At 36.2% G+C, this 17623-nt stretch overlaps 1 protein-coding gene across 2 annotated transcripts in view; it reads right to left on the reverse strand.

The window, feature by feature from the left end:
• PTPRO (protein tyrosine phosphatase receptor type O) overlaps window positions 1-17623 on the reverse strand; it is a 218039-nt gene that overhangs the window by 15277 nt on the left and 185139 nt on the right. For both annotated transcript variants that reach the window (XM_072653643.1, XM_072653642.1), the window contains 5 exons: window positions 15332-15422; window positions 14005-14081; window positions 12978-13112; window positions 10751-10873; window positions 3109-3263 (listed from right to left, as the gene is read on the reverse strand). In XM_072653643.1, coding sequence (XP_072509744.1) covers window positions 3109-3263; window positions 10751-10873; window positions 12978-13112; window positions 14005-14081; window positions 15332-15422 — 581 coding nt within the window. The remainder of the gene's footprint in view (window positions 1-3108; window positions 3264-10750; window positions 10874-12977; window positions 13113-14004; window positions 14082-15331; window positions 15423-17623) is intronic.

A 17623-nucleotide genomic window follows, 5' to 3' on the forward strand; every position in this document is an offset into this window, starting at 1 on the left:
CTTTTTGTCATCTTTGCCTTCAAGAATAAAGTAGCTAATTACGAAGATTACTGCCCCTAAACTAGAGAAGTTTTTTGACATTGGTGCAGGCGTTAGGAACCAGGAAATATAGTTTAAAAAACAAAAGTAAGTCAAAGGGCACTAGTTAGCTAGATGAGGCTCTGGCTCTATATTCCAAAGAGCTTAGGGTGTGGCAAAGAATCTCATTTTGGAAAGGACAGCTCATTCTAGCCAAGGCTCTGAAAATAACATGCAGATCATTTTTTAGGAGAAGCAAAAAGCCAAGAAAGCATTTCCCCCAATTTGATGACTGTGTGCTTTATGAATTGTGTTTCTAGAAGAGTTATAGGAGGGAAAGTTCAAGGACTTTAATCTAAACCAGCTATGGTGAAGCCTTCTCCTGATAGGATATCAGGAAGAGATATCATTCCAGCTAGGTACTCCACCTGGAAACAAGCAAGAGTCCCACAGATAAGTGCTCATTAGTGATGTGCCCAGCAGTGATCAGTAGTAGCCATGACACCAGTAGAACAATGTTGACCAGCAGTCACAGAAGACCAATAGGGAAGCAATGAGCAATAGAAACTGTTTCCATCAAAGACAAGTGCAGAGGCTAATGCCTGTAATGGTCATTTGAATGTGAAGATCTTTCCCATTCATTAACAGGCCCATGTGACTTGCATGGGTCACACGGAAGCCTGAGTTACATGAGTGTGAGTCACATGGAGCCTGTGGTGGGAGGAGTTTGCTGAAGGGGTGGAGCAGGAAGAAACCGAGCTAGAATAGAGCTGAGAGGAAGTGAGTCATGAGAGCAGTCAGAGCTAGGAAGGATGCAGGCTGCTAGCTAGTGTGAGTGAAAGTGCTTGTTTGTGATTTGTTTAAGGGAGCTGGTTTGTGGGAAGCCTGGCAGGGGGAAAGCTTGGGGATGGTGTTGTCCTCTGTATTGTTACTGTGTATAGATTTTTGTTGCTATGATGGATTTGGCTTTCTGATGACTGAATAAATGTTTCGGTTCTGTCTTCCATGTGGACACTCTGTGATAGTTTGCAATTTAGAATTGTTCTAGGATATTAGTGGCTGCCAGAGGCACCATGAATATTGCATTGGCACTACAATGACATGTGAAACTTAGTGGAGAACAGGCCTGGAGGAAACAGAAAGATGACATCACTAGTCTGAAATCTTGCAGTGACAGAGGTTTGAGTTGCCTCTTGTCATGTGTGCCATATATGCACACTCTCCCTTCCCACTTGCCCTGTCTGCCTCCCTAATCATGTCCCTAAATTTGTGCCCTTACTTTGACGGACCCCTGCTACGTGTTCCTTATTGGTGTGCCTTTCTACCTGTAAGCCCCTATATGTGTCCACTCTTCCTCTTATGGGTGAGTATCCCAGGTAGAAGGGAGAAATATTTTATTGCCACTTTTCTCACTATGCTATTTCATAAAATATCTTCCTTTTGAATTAATTGTGTTCCCTGGTTGATGAGAAAAGGTAAGCACAGATCTATAGAGATGAGTGAAGACAGACCCACAGAGTACCTTGAAGCTGGAGAGATATGATTTGTGAGTCGTGGGATGATTCTAGGGGCTATTTTCTTTTCCTACTCTGTCCCTTTCTTGCCCTAAACCATTTTTATCAGGAATGATAAAACAATGCCTTTCTAGGAAAGCAAAAACTGCTATATCATTTTTTCATATCACCAAAGGCATTGATGAATTTGGCCCCATATTTGAGCAGCTTTGTTCTCTCTGTTTCAATACACTGATATGCCTTGGGGAGGAGGCACTTTGACATCTGTTGACAGCAGCAGCTGACTACAGAAAAAATATGTTTAACTTACGAACAACGGAAATACAATCATTTCCAAATGGAAAATTCAGCAGTTTGTGATCCTTCTGGTATCCTTCACTTCAGAGAGATCATATCTTACAACCCTCAAGGGCCATTCATTCAGATTTGTGACATTTCAATGACTCCATGAACTCTCATCTACTTCTACTAGAATAGTTAGAGACCATCTATACTTTATCATGCTGTAGGATTCTTTCCCAGTTGTCCTATAAATCCTCCATTAAGCATATACCCAACCTACTGGTGGCCTCTTCTGGATCTTGTTGTATCTCCTGCATATACATCCAGTTGCTTGACCATAATCGACATATCACTGACTTATCTCATTTTCTAGGCATTCATATCCTTGTGAATATCTTTATATATTTATCTTTCATGTCACTTCTTGTTCACAAGAAACTGGTCGTAGCACACTCTAGTCTACGTACACAAACTGGATTTTCCATTGTCCTTTGAGCTGCCTATAATTTTTATTCATTTGAGTTTATGGAGTTTCACAACTTGAAATCCTTCCTGTGAGTGTAATGGGGAAAGGAAGAGGGAAGAGAATAACATTTAAATATTTCCTATTGTGTATGAGAAATTGTTCTAAGAATTTTACAAATATTTTACATTAGTGTTAAAAAAAAGATGGGCTTTGGTGGCAGAGAGCAGTTTAGAATCACTTAAAGCAATGTGCAGTTTCTCAAATATAAGACCATATCTTATAACTCTCAAGGGTCATTCATTCAGATTTGTGACATTTCAATGACTCCATGAACTCTTCTCTACTCCTTCTACTAATACAGTCAGAGACCATCTATACTTTATCTTTCTGCAGGATTCTTTCCAAGTTGTCCTATAAGTCCTCCATTAAGCATGTGCCCAACATAGTGGTGGCCTCTTCTGGATCTTGTAATATCTCCTGGATATAATCCAACCTGATTCTCTCCTCCAGGATTATTTTGAATGCTCAGGATTCTTCAGAATTATTACAAGTAATATTCAATTTTGCAAGTTTGATCTAGCCTCTTTCCTAGTCCTATGAAACTGTAGACCTTGCTTGCCATATATCTGCAATGTTCCCATCCAACTGCACATCAGATAGGAAATATGTATTCTTCACCCACTTTTTCCTGAATGCATTACTTGATCAGTTTCTTCTGAGTTCCCATTAATCAACAGCAAGCATTTTAATAAGAACAATATGGTATGCTTTCACTGAGAAAAAGAAACCCCCCTATTGCTCAAAGGAAACTAGAAATGAATAAATTACCTGCAGTGTATGATCATGGGGCCTCTGCTCTTTGTGCAGTGCTGTCGGACCATCTGTACAAACTGCATGATGCTTTCAGCAGCATTTGTAGTGGGCACACCATGGTCAGGCCAGGCAGTGTAGTTAAAATGCATGACATCTTGCATCTCGTCAGCCTTTTGTAGAATATGACAAAACAAAATAAGTGTTTCAGTCAACATTCTATATGATTCACAGCACTTAATCAATCAATAAGTGTCTATCATGTAGACATACACTGTGCTAGCTGCTAAGGGCACAATGAAAAGAATGAAACAGTCCCTGTCCTCCAGTAGCTTACTAGGAAAGGTCTCCTATGGGAGAGGAAGGAGTCACACATAAACACCACATACAGAGCTCATAAATTTAGAGTTTCCAGTGGAAAGATAAAGGTCCCCCAGTTGGTTTATGCCACTTGGGTTTTTTTAAAGAAAAATTATTTTAATTTTCAGTTCCAAGTTCTTTCCTTCCTTCTCTCCTTCCCCCATCCATTGAGAAGGCAAGACATATAATACCCATTGTACATATGAAGACATGCAGAACATATTTCCTCAATAGACATGTTCTGAAAGGAGGAGGAAAGAAAGAAAAATAAAGAGAAAAAATATGCTTCAATCTGTATTCTGAGTTCATCAGTTCTCTAGAGGTAGATAGTATATATCATCAGGAGTCCTTTGGTATTGTGGTAGATCATTATATTGATCAGAGTCTTTCACAGTCTTTCATCGTTGATATGTACAATATTCTCCTGGTTCTGCTCCCTTCACTTTACTTTAGTTCATGTTTTTTTTTTAATTTTTAAAAAGTTTTCAGGATTTTCTGAAACTACCCCCTTCATCATTTCTTATAGTACAATAGCATTCCATCACATTCATATGGCATAACTTGTTCAGTCATTTCCCAATTGATAAATATTCTCTTAGTTTCCAATTCTTTGCCACCATAAAAATGCTATGATAAATATTTTTGTATATTTTTTCTTTGATTGAGTAGCAGCATTGCTAAGCCAAAGGATATGCACAATATTATAGCCCTTTGGGCAGAGTTGTAAGTTGTTCTCTAGAATGGTTAGACTTGTTCATAACTCCATCCAACAGTGCATTAGTGTACTTATGTTCTCATATCCCCTCCAGTATTTGTCATTTTCTATCATCTTAGCAAATCTGATGGCTGTGAGATACTACCTCAGAGTTGTCTTAATTTGCATTTCTCTAATTATTAGTGATTTAAACATTTTATATGTATCTTTATAGCTTTCATTTCTTCTTCTGAAAAAAATGATCATTTATCAATTGTTTATCATTTATCAGCATGTGGCTACTATTTTTATAAACTTACCTCAGTTCCCTATATACTTGAGCAGTGAGACCTTGATCAGAGAAACTTGATATAACTTTTTCCCACTTTCCTGCTTATCTTCTAATTTTGGCTGCCTTGGCCCTGATTATGCAAAAAAATCTTTCTAATTTTATGTCATTAAAATTATTCATTTTACTCCTTCTGAATCTCTGTCTTTTTTGATCACGAATTCTTCCCCATATATCTGACAGATAATTTTCAACATGCTCCCCCAATTCACTTATATCACTCATGTCTAAATCATGCATTCATTTTGAGCTTATCTTGATATACTGTGTGAGATTTTGATCCGTACCTAAGTTCTACCAGGCTACTTTCCAGTTTTCCACATAATTTTTGTTAAATAGTGAGTTCTTGCTTCAACATCTTGGATTTTTGCTTTTATCAAACACTAGGTCACTGTGGTTATTTGCTTCTTATTCCTGCTTCCTTCACATTTTTTTCATCGATTCCTTTGATAATCTTAACCTTTTGTTCTTCCAGATTAATTATTACTTTTTCTTGGTCTAGTTCTTTATTAGTAGGGGTTCCAAGCAGAGAACTGGTTACTGCTTTTTAGGGATGTTAGACAGGGAATTCACATATCAAGCTAGGGTTTAGGCTAAGTGATTTCTAAAGACCTTTATGATTTTGTACATAGTTGTTGCATATAATTGGGGGTTTCATTGTCCCAATCACCTAAGAACCTAGAACCTCCTGGAATGATTATCACACAGTGGGAAAACTAAGCTAGTATATAAACTGGTTGCTGAAATTTAGGTGCAGATGGGGAGAGTTCAGTGAAGAAAGTTCAGTGTCCAAAAGAAACCCTCAATAGGAGGATAAAGATCAGATATTATAATGTGATCTTGATCCTTATTTTTAAACAAGCTGTTTTAATGGAAGTCATGAAGGGTAAAAAAAATCTTTAGGAACAATGGTAGTAACCATTTAAGTACTGACACAGATTCTTCCTTAAACATATGATCAGCAAAGATTTTGAGAAGGTGGTGAATATGAAAGTTGTTGTGAAGGTAGGATCCATAAGACTTGTCAACTGAATTGCTAAAATGCACACAACTGAAGAAAAGTAGGAAATAGTAACATGACCTCTCCATGGTATCTATTGATCTTAGTTAGGCAATTTGACTCCTTTAGAGAGTTCAGATGTCATGAAGTGCTAAAAAACTTTTTTTTTTTTTTTTAGAGAAGTTCATGATGGGGGTAGTGTTACAGAATGAATAGAACGTTGTATTTAGAATAAGAAAATTTGTGTTCAAACTTTATTTCTGACATTTACAAACTGTGGAACCATGCCATTTAGACTTTTTAAGTCTTGATTTCTTCCTCTACAATATGGAGACAGTAATATCAGTCACACTCATCTCATAGAATCAAATGAGATTGTATATAAAAATGCTTTTCAAATCTTAGAGAATTTTGCAAAAGCTTACTGATATTAATAATGACAGTGAAATGTCAATCTCAGCATGTAGGAAAGTGACTTGAATATTAAAGACACTTAATAGATATATTTACACATTAAGCTGAGACAGGCAATGTTATAAATCCAACAAAGCATAAGTCTTTATCTGGTCAGACAAGACAATGACAAAGAATCAGCATACTTCAACAAGACAGAAATCACTGGGATAAAAACCCTCCATCCATACTCTTTATCTCCCAATTCTTACACTGTGATTCCCATGTGTTTAAGTGTTGGACATGTGAGTGTTAATGGTCATTTCTCAGTGGACTTTGCCACATCAGTGTCCTTTATATAGAGAGTAGAAAAATTTAATTTCTATTTCCTCTAGGGCCTTCAGGGAACACTACTACACCAAATGCATTTGAAAAATTAGTGTACAAGGATCACAGAAAAATAACGTTAGAGTTGAACATTTTATCCCTATTTTTAGGACTTCAATGTGTTTATCATTAGAATTTTTGCCATCATTTGGTTCTAATCACCAAAATTATATCTTTGAAAAAATTAAGAATCTTGTGATTCTCTTGAATAAATCTAACCGCGTCATTCCCTTTTTTAAAAAATTCCAGTGACTTCCTATCCCATGTTAAAATCATACAGAGGAATTCTTCTGTGAGCTAGGGAACACACTGACTGATTGACATGGGAAAAGAGTTTATACCGTACTTCCCACAATATTCTTTCCCAGAGTACAGGATGGATTTCAGAGGGGCAGGCTGTTGCTCTATACCTCATGGTCTTTCCCCCAGAGAATAAGGGAACTGATGAGTTCTAAAGCTAAGGTCAAGAACATCAATTATATCCTTGATGGGATGTTTCTCTATTAGCTAAGTGAATTACTTTTGTAAAGAAATATATCACTCAATGTAGTTCTTTTATGCTGTTAGCTTGATATTTTACCAAAGTACCAACGCATTAAAAATAATCATTACTGTCAACCTTTTAGAAAGAGTCCTATTGATTTTCCTACGGTGGTTAGCAATCCATATTAAATCAACAAATATTCATTAAGTCCTGATATGAGTAATGTTTCTATTATATAATTAGCTGAAAAGGACTGTTTCCAGAGAGAGAGAAGGTATTAGAACAACCTAATGATTTGCTTTTATTATATTTTCCACATTATTGACTCAATTCTATTCATTTCTACAAATATGTATTGAGCACGTTTGTAATTATATTAAAGTCTTTTGAACAGGTGAGTGGCATAATTAGAGCTATGCATTAGGAAAATGATTCTGGCATCCATGTGAAGGAGGAAATGGGAATGGGAGGAACCTAAGCACAAGAGGTACAATTCACATGATTGTAGATTGAGAAGCTGCAGGGGACTTTAGAGATCAAGCCCAATGCTCTCATTTTATACATGAGGAAATTGAGGCACAGAGAAGTTATATGTCTAAGGTCATACAGCTGGTAAGTATCAAAAGTGGAATTTGAACCCAAATATTCCTCATTACAGGTCTACTGCTCTAACCACTAATACCTGCCTCCAGCAAGGGAGACAGAATATTCCAGAAGAAATTAAGCTAGTAATGTATAAGGATAGTAGCAACAGGACTAGAAAGAAGGGGGAAAATGTCCCATGAGGGCCCTCATCTCTTTTTGCCTTGTACTATCTCATTTGTTGACCTTATCAGCCCCCGTGTTTATCCTTGTTATTCAGATGATTGCCTTATATATGTGAGTGAATGAATGAATGATTAAATAATTATTAAGTGCTTACTATGTACAAATCACTCTGCCAGGTGCTGGGGATACACATAAAAAAGTATGACAGTCCCTGATTTTTAATAGCTCACTTTCTATCTATTCTTTCTATCTGCCTATCCATCTATCCATCTATCTAGTCTATGCATCTATCTATTCAATTCTCTCCTATCTATTCTACTCCATGTATCTGTCTATTCTATCTGTTTACTTTTCTCCCAAGCTCTAGTCATGTATCTTGTACTGTTTTGTGGATATCTCAAACTGGATGCCAAAGGCATCTCATATTCAAAATATCCAAAACTGATCTCATTTTATCTTGTCTGCCTTCTGCCCCCAACTCCTGGGGAAAAAATACCTACCCTTTTTTGTACTATATGTACTTCTTTTGCTATTGAGGGGCACCACCATCTTCCCAGTTATCCACATTTATGGGTGACATCAATGACTTTTCATTCTCCTACTCAATCTGTTGCCAAATCTTCTCATTTCTGTGCTCACAACATCTCTCATAAATGTGCCTTTCTTTCTATTCTTACAGTCACAAGCTTAGTTCAGGCCCTCATCACTTTTCCTCTAGAATATTGCAGCAGTCTTGTTACTGCTTTCTTGATTCATGTTTCTCCCTACTCCAATACATCCTTCAATTATCCACCAAGGTGATGGATGACCTCTCCTCAATGAGCTACAGTGCCTCTCCATTGTCTCCAGGAATAACACAGAAAATTTTCTGTTTGGCATTTAGTGCTCCTCTTTACCTTACCCATTCCTAGCTTTTCAGTCTTCTTATAATCTACTACTACAAGCACGTCGACTGCATTGCAATTTCTTCAACATATCTCTTGTTTCTGTGTCTTTGCATTGGTTGCCTCCCATCCCTGCACTCAAGTGCTGCCTTTTAGTTTGCCTCACTTTTCCCCCCAAGACTCAGCTCAAAGCCTTTCTTCAGCAGGAAGTCTTTCCCAGTCCTCCAAACTGCTAATTTCTCCTCCATCAGGTTACCTTCCATCTGCTCTGTGTATATTCTGTACATATCTAGTTATTCACATGCTAGTAGGATGTATACTTTCTCAATGGGAAATTAAGTCAAGGTAGAATAACAGTTGCTGTTAAGGAAAGTGATGAAAAGATTGAAGGCTGTTGTTTTGGAGACTGATCTGTAAAGGAATGAATGTTGTATTGGCTATGCTACCTACTAGCTATATTAGCCTGGGAAAGTCATTTAATCTTTCTCTGGGCTTCAATTTACCCATCTGTAAAATGGGGATAATAATATTTGTACTACTACCTACTTTACAGGATTATTTGAAATGAAGTGCTTTATAAGCCATAAATGCTATATAAATGTGATCTGTTTTGTTACTTAGTTTGTTTTGTTATTATTCTATCACAGATTTAGTTGAGTATGATAGCATACACAATAATCTCTTGGTTATTAGGAATTTTTGGGAAGTAGAAAGTTCCAACATATATGAATTTCCAACTTTCAAGTAATTAAGAGGGCATTTATTAAGAGTCTACCATGTTCCAAGCACTATGCTAATCACCTTACAAATATTATCTCATTTGATCACATAATCAAAACTGTACATTAGGAAAATGAATCTAGCATCTATATGTTGAAGGGGGAGGAGAGGATCTAAGGACAAAGAGCTCAATTCAAAGGATCATAGATTTCAAGTTATAAAAGGGACTAGAGACTGGAAGATACACTTAACATTAAAAAAGTAAAACTATGGTACATATAACTGCTTTTTGATGATTAAGCATCAATTTTCATTGTCCTGTAGTTGTACAGAAAGCTGTTTGATAGATTTTTTGAGATTTTGTTCATTGCTTTCTGTTCCTTCCTCCCTACTCTAGTACCTCTTCCTCATTTTTGACCTCTAGTTTCTTGCCCCTATTCTAGCATCCAGATTCTCCCTCTTCCTCTTTCCTTTCTGTACTTTATTTCTTGGTGATCTCATCTTATGAGTCCTCATTTTTTTTTTTACTAGTCCTAGTTTCCGCCCTAAGCTGCGGTCTCAAATCATCAAATGCCAGTTGCATATTTTAAATTGAATGTCTTACAGACAACTCAAACAGGATGTCAAAATCTCTTACTCAACATGTTCAAACAAAACTCATTATCCTTCTCCCCTGAAAAATCTACCTTCTTCCAAATTTCCCTGTGACTATTGAAGACACCACCAATCTTCCAATTACAGTAGGGCAAAACCTCCCAGTTGTTTATGCCAGGTATCCAATCAGTTACTAAATATTGTAATGTTTTTTTTTTCCATAGCATGTCTCATATAGCCACCACCCTAGTTCAGACTCTAGTAATCTCTTGCCTTGATTACAACAATATCTTCTTATCAATTATATCAATAATCTTCTAATTTATCTCCTTGCCTCAAGGTTCTACATATTCTAATCCATCCCCTGCACAACTGACAAAGTGATTTTCTTAATGCATAGGACTCATATGTCATTCTTTCTACATATCCTTGGCCCCATTAAATTCCAGTGACTCCCTGATACCTACAGGATAAAACAAAATCTTTTGTTTGGCATTTAAACCTCTTCACCACCCAGCCCACTTCTCTTTCCATTCTTCTAACATTTTGGTTATTGTATAGTGAAGCCATACTGGCTTGCCTACTATTTTTCACACAGGATCCTCTATCTACTATCTCCTTGCCCTTACATAAGTAATTCCCCAGGCCTGGAATATTCTCCATCTCAACTTACAACACTTAGAATCCCTATTTATCTTACATGTTATGATTTACATTTCATTGGAATGTAAAGTTCTCCAGGGTGGGGATTGTTTCAGATTCTTCTTCAGAGTTCCACATTTAAAACAAGCCCATGGCAAATGCTTGTTGGTTGGTTGATGAATGGATCCATGTCACCCCAATTCATATTGAATGGAATGGAAACTGTGGAGCCAAAGTTCACCTATGAAATTATATACTGGAAGAATTTATATTCTAGACTCTATGGGCATCAATATCTTGATTAATTGTTAGTTTCTTGGCCTGATAATTGTAAAGAATTCCAAAAATTTGTGGTAAGTAAAGTGACGTGGTCCCTGCCACTTACATAGCTGATTCGGAAACTTCTATAGGCCCAATCGCTATGTTCCTCTTCAGAGGTCATCTCCACTGTAATGTCTCCATAAGCAATGGGTTCTTCGGTAAATGGCCAGTAATGATCACATTTCACCTGGAACAAAAAAATGACATTCACTTTTAAAACAACTATGAGGGAGGCGTTAACAACTACAGACACTCAGGTCACATAGCGGGTAATCACGGGGCTGATTTGTTGTTGTTGTTGTGTGTGTGTGTGTGCATTTAATTTTGGCAGTGCTTCATTTCTTTTTTTTTATTTTTAAATATTTATTTATTTTTAGTTTTCAACATTCACTTCCATAAGTTTTTGAGTTTTCCATATTTTCCCCCTCCTTCTCTTCCCCAAGACAGAGTGCAATCTGACTAGACTCTCTCTCTCTCTCTCTCCTTATATATATATATATATATATGTGTGTGTGTGTGTGTGTGTGTGTGTATACATATATATGTGTATATATATATACATATGTACATTGATATTAAACATATTTTCACGTTAGTCATGTTGTAAAGTTTAGAACCAATGAGAGGAACTACAAGAAAGAAGAAACAAAACAACAATAGAAGAAAAAAGAGAGTGAATAGTTTGATTTGATCTGCATTCGGACTCCATAGTTCTTTCTCTGGATATGGACAGCATTTTCCATCATGAGTCTTTGGAAGTTGTCTTAGATCCTCGCTGGGGCTGAGTTTTGAAGGGAATTAGGGATTCTAAGAGTGAAGGGTGAGTGCACTCCTGGCATGTGGGACAGCCTGTTCAAAAGCATAGAGGCTACAGATGGAATGTCAAGTGTGAAGGACAGTGAGTATATCAAATTAGCTGAAGCATGGAATGAATTGTGAGGAGCTCTTTGTAATTAATCTGGAACAGTGGGCTGGAGAAAGGCTTTAAAAATAAAACAGAAGAGTCTATATTTCATCATAGAGCAGCAGAGAGTGCCTGGAGTTCCTTGAGTGGGGGAATGACTTGGTTTCACATGTGCTTTAGGAATGTCATATATAGGCAGCTATATAGACTAGGATGCTTTGGAGGAGAGAGACACTGGAGGTTGGAAGACTCAGTTAGAAGGTTACTGAAATAAAGTCAGATAAGAGTTGATGAGGACCTACATTTGAGTAAGTAACTGTGTGAGTTGAAAAAAAAGTATGGAGTGAGAGATGTTGTGGAAGTAGAACTGAAAGGACTTGACAACTGATTAGATGTGGGAGGTAAGGGAGTGTGAAGAGTAAAGGAAAACTCTAAAGCTGTGAAACTGGGTAACTAGAAGAATGGTGGTCCCCTTGATAGAAACAGGGAAGTGAAATTTGTTTCTGAGTCTTACTTTCTGTGCTGTGGTGGGAGAGTCCCCAGTCTCTCTAAGCTTTAATTTCCTGATATGTAAAATGAGGATAATAAATCTGTAGTGCCTTCTTCATAGATTAGCAAGGATCAAGTGGGAAAATGTATATAAAGGAGCTTTACAAAACTGAAAGAACTATGTAAATACCAGCTTTTACTATCCTAGAAAGCTCAACTAGCAAACCACAAGCTACAGTAGGTCCTACCGAACTGGAAAGATTTTGAGCAATGGCCATGCTCCTGGAATCTTCAGTATAGCTTAGCTAAGTTGAAGCAGAATCTGGGGAATGTGGAGGTTGATCTGGTCAAGCAATTTGCTCTTGGGTAAGAAACAAGGTGGGACTAGAAAATAACTCAAGTGATCTACTTCAGTGGATGACTGATGGCATTTCTAGAAGTAGAGGCTTTGTGCTGTGACCCATGGTAGCAGTATTTGAATAAGTGGGTATCACCTCTCAGGGTGATCACTTTGCAAGCAGCAAACCTCATTTGGATAAAATTCAGTGTGTTTGGTTAAAAAAGAAACAAAAAAAGAAACAAAAGTCAGAAACAAAACACCAGTTTTATCAATGGCATTTCATTGAAATTACTTTCACAATATTTACCATATTTTTTGTCTAAATACTAGAACATATGTATATATAATATATAGCAATTAATATACAATAAATTATATCAATATATTAATATAAAATATTTATAAAGATAAAATACATCAATATAATGTATGATATAATAATATACAATATACATATATATATTATGCTTTTATAAATACACATAAGCCCTGCTTTCAATATAAACTAAAGGACTCCAATTGATTTCCCCACACTTAACACAGAACTTAGGTTCTTACCCTCCTTTTCTCATTACACTGAGTGAGCATGACAATAATCTGTGACCTTTGCTGGAGAACCATCTTCCAAAAATCATTCCTGGTTTCTGGGAGAGGTCCCTGTGTGGCGATGTACTCCTGTGGCGAGTTATACCCCTGTTTGAAAAAAAGTGGCAGAGGCGTTACTCATAGGCTGCTGCCAATACTAATACCTGAATGCACAAACTATAAGCATTTGCATCATTAATGGAGAAGGACTGATTTAAAAAAAAATCTGACTGAGCATATAGCTTTGTTTTAAGGCTAAATTTTGTAAATGTTTTTGTTAGCTAGCCACCTAGGCTAATTTAGATGACTGCGCAGACCGGTAGAATTCCTCACATTGCTTCCAAGACTCTGGAATACATAGCAGCCTGACATTTTCTGTCTGTACAGCCATTTTGAGCCTTTGGTTGGGGTAGCATCCCAGTCACTCAGATGTTGCTACTTCAGATCTCTGGCTTTGAAAAATCACAAAAAGTAGAGGTAACTATTGGCATCATTCCTTATTTCAACTCATTGTAAAAGTCTGTAAGAATAATATTTGAAAATGAAAAAAAGAGAATAAGGTTTTGTTCATTTGTTTTTACTCTATATTTTGAAAAAGAAAAATAGATATTGTCCATTAAACAACAGGGAAATGTAAGAGTTATGAAATATTTGTTTCTTTTTTTCCCCTGGAATTGATATTTCTCTCATCTGATCTCCCTGTACTTTACAATATTTTAATTTATTTTCTATTATCTGAATATGTGCTTTACGTTTCCTAGATGGTAAGTTCCATTATGGAAACCTATGGCTTTAGGTATATTTGTCTACAACGTTGCCTTATATCAGGCTCCCTGTGATAGGTTCTTAATAAATATTTACTGATGAAGTTTATTCAGTTATTCAAACCAATACACACACACATGCACATGCACACACATAGTATTGCCATATATATGCATACACACATATGTCTTCTAACATTTTTGATCAGTTACGCTTGCTGATTCTCTTTACTTACAGGAATATAATTGGCATTGATATAGTCTGCACCTTCCTCTTCATTCATGGAGATTAGTCTGACACGGCTAAAGTCATCTGGAAAGATGCCAAAAGGAGGGAAGTTATATTCACAATTCTTCATGTTAGATGAATGTTGTATGAGTCCTCAACTAAAATGTGGGCTAAGTCAGCAAAAGTCAATAAGACTTTCAGGACCACACAGAGACATGAGCGCCAGCTGGGGCAAGGTAGCTTGACTCTGGTCATAGCATCATCTCTGTAGTACTTGCTGTATTTTGGTTTCCCTAACTTTCCTCAGCCTAGAACTCTTCTTGACAGTGGTTCTCTTATTCCTCTCAACCCTTATTATCCTCATTTCTACCCTCAGTAATTCTGTGGAGCCATTAGCGGATTTCATTAATTAGTGGTGCTGGTCCCACCTCACAATTAAACACTTAAATATGGCAAATAGCTGTCATCTTAAATCGCTGACCACAAATGACAACTGTTTGCATTAGTTTTTTAGATTGTAGCATAACTAGCTATATTTGACAAAGTCTCTGTTTAAGCAGTTAATGTTCTCAACCCAAACATAGAACTTAATATTTATCATTATTAATACATCAATACAATTAAATCTCAATTTATAAAACTTGTCATTGTTTTAGCCTTTTTGATATTAGGAATCCCTATCAGTTTCATATCATCTGAAAATTCCACAAATATGTCATCTCTTGTATCATTTCCTGAGGAGAAATGACCATATGAAATTCCATCTAACTCTGAGGATGTAGCAGAGTTACAAATTTGCTTTTATAAGAGGTGGCTTGGGGGAAGACCTCTCTGGTGACCTCAGAATCTTCTTTCTGATTCCACAAATCTTGGGGTGGTATTTATGGCACACTTCTGCACAGAGGAAAAGTGGAGTTCAATTAGAAATGGGGCCTTTAATTGTATGTTGTACTGTCTTTTCCTAAAATACAATTCCTACTGCAAAAAATGCTCAGGTTGAGCAGATGTTGTCAATTGTAAGAATGCATTTCCTTCACTTATTCCTTCCTGAAATGTAAGTAATTACCAACTTTTATGAAGAGTCTTATTTTATTCTCAGCCTTAAGCTTAATATTTTAAACTTTCCTTTAGTATTCGTAATTTCCTTTAGTAAAATACCACTCATTTACAACCATTTCTCACCAAATCTACATTCACCCAACAAAATTCTAAACTGGGACATGGGTTCATGATGTGGTTTTGTCATAGTTAAGAAAAACTGATAAACTGCTAAAAAAAAATCTTTGACCCTTGAGATATAGTAGTACAGCTGGATCAAAGTTCAGTACACTTACATGGTAGAATATTTGTGTAACGATTTTTACATCTATTCAGTGGAAGATCAGCAGCAAAATGTGGAATATCCAATCCAATTAGCTTCAACTCCTATTAATGACAGAGAAGAGAATTCTGAGATTATTTTCTAGAACATTTTTCGTTACCTACAAGAAGACAGAGAAGATAGTTACATTACAGGGGATAGGATTACAATTAAGGAAATTTCACTAAACAACTGGAAAGGATGGCTATTGTCCTTTGAAAATCCAAGAGTATAGAAATGGACATTGTACCACTGTTTTTCCAAGGGAAATGTAAGAAGATATCTATTTATATCTACAGATATATGTACCTACGTATATCTACACACACACACACACACACACATCCATGGTCTGCTGTATGAGGACCAACCTGAGACCAGAGAAAAATAAAAAAGCAAAAAACAATTTAAATGGCTCCTAGTACTATATAACTCCTTTCTATTTCCGCTGGGATCATGGTAGAATGATGAAAAGGAGCTCACAGAATGTTAATGATCTCACAGTTTTAAAAGTCTCTATAAATGAGAATTCTTTGTCTAATGATCAGTGAATTCACACAATTAGAAGAACTGAACCCTATCAACATGGATATTCTTATGATAAATGAAGCCAGAAAATAAAAAAAGTAATTGCAGCTAAACAAAGAATGATTTAGAGGCTCTTTTTAGAGAGACAAAGAAGTTGTCTGAGTCAGTTTCAAAATGTGACCAAAGGCAACAAAAAACATCATGTCATATGATCTTGATCCTTTCACCTTATAGCGCAAGATGATGAACATTAATGATGCATATTAACAAGAAGATTGCCATGAAGATAATTGTAAGTTATGCACAAGCATTTGTTTTTTTTAAAATAATTTATTGATACATTTTAGCATCGCCAAAATTTCCCCCATATGCCTCTTCTGTCCTTTCCTGACAGCCATTTCATATAAGAATATTGTTTAAAAAGAGAAAAACCAATTAGCAAAACCATTCAATGCATTGTAACAATCTAAAATCACTGAATGCTCTACAACTATTGTCTTCCCACCTCTGAGAAGTAGTGGAAGGAGTTATCTTTTCCTACGTCTTCTTTGGGACCATTCATGTTCTCTGTAATTTTGCAACATGCATTTTTTATTGTTTGTGGTTATACATTGTGTTTATATTGTTTTTAGTCATAGTATACATTGTTCTCTCTACTGTCTATTTCACTCTGCATCAGTTCAAGTCTTTCCATGATTCTCTGTACTTAATCATACTTGTCATTTCTTACGGCATAGAAAGATGTCATTATATTCATATCCCATAATTTGTCTAGCCATTCACCAGTTGGTGGGCACTTACTTTGTTTCCAGTTCTTAGCCAGTGTAAAAAGGGCTAGCAAAGAAAGTAGGAATATTTTAGTCACCTTATTTGCAAAATTCCAAATTGCTTTCCAAAATGATTGAACTAATTTATACTTCTGCTGCACCAGCATCTCTTGCAGAAGAGAAAGAGGTAGAGAAATTTTAAAATCTGAAGAACAGACAAAATCCTCTAAATCATATAAAAGTATACTGGGTTATGCCGATTGTCATCACATTCACATAACACAAAAATGAAATTGTATCACAATAGATAGGAAATAACTGGTGATGTATGTGGAAGGCATATCATATTAGCTGTGTATGCAACAAGATCAATAAAGGCAAAAAAGCAAAATCAACATGGAATTAGAATAAAGATAAGAAAAGGACATTGTGAAGTTTTAATAACTCTAAACTGACATATCCAAAGAAGCTATTAATGCTTCTAAAAATGGAAAATGGAAAAAAATCCAGTGATATTGATCCTGATTATCACCCTCTCTGGCAAAAGTTTGCCTGATATAAAACCGTCAAAGGAATGAATACATAAAGAGTGTCCCTAAATCTCCCTCACCAGAAAACACTTGATTTCCCTGCCAAGTGGGAAGAGATGGCAGCCAAGGGAGATATTTCAAAAAATGTATGGAAGGGAATGGAAGAATTTTATGAGCAATAACACCCTGTAAAATGGCAGAAAGGACTGGAAGCTAAGCCTACAAAAAATTTGGCATGAAATGTAACTAAACTTCAACTTTCCAAGAACAGTCAGAGGAATCTGGTAGAAGGAAAACGAATGTAAAATGTAAGAAAATTTCCCATTTTTCTGTAACAATTTGTTTTCATCATCAAAAAACCATCAAATCTGTACTCTAAAATTGCAGGCACTAGTGTATTACGCCGAAGAAGATAAACTTGGGACTGATAGAAGGATTGGA

The sequence above is a fragment of the Notamacropus eugenii genome, chromosome 3, assembly GCF_028372415.1.
Source record: "Notamacropus eugenii isolate mMacEug1 chromosome 3, mMacEug1.pri_v2, whole genome shotgun sequence".
NCBI classification, from domain to species: Eukaryota; Metazoa; Chordata; class Mammalia; order Diprotodontia; family Macropodidae; genus Notamacropus; species Notamacropus eugenii.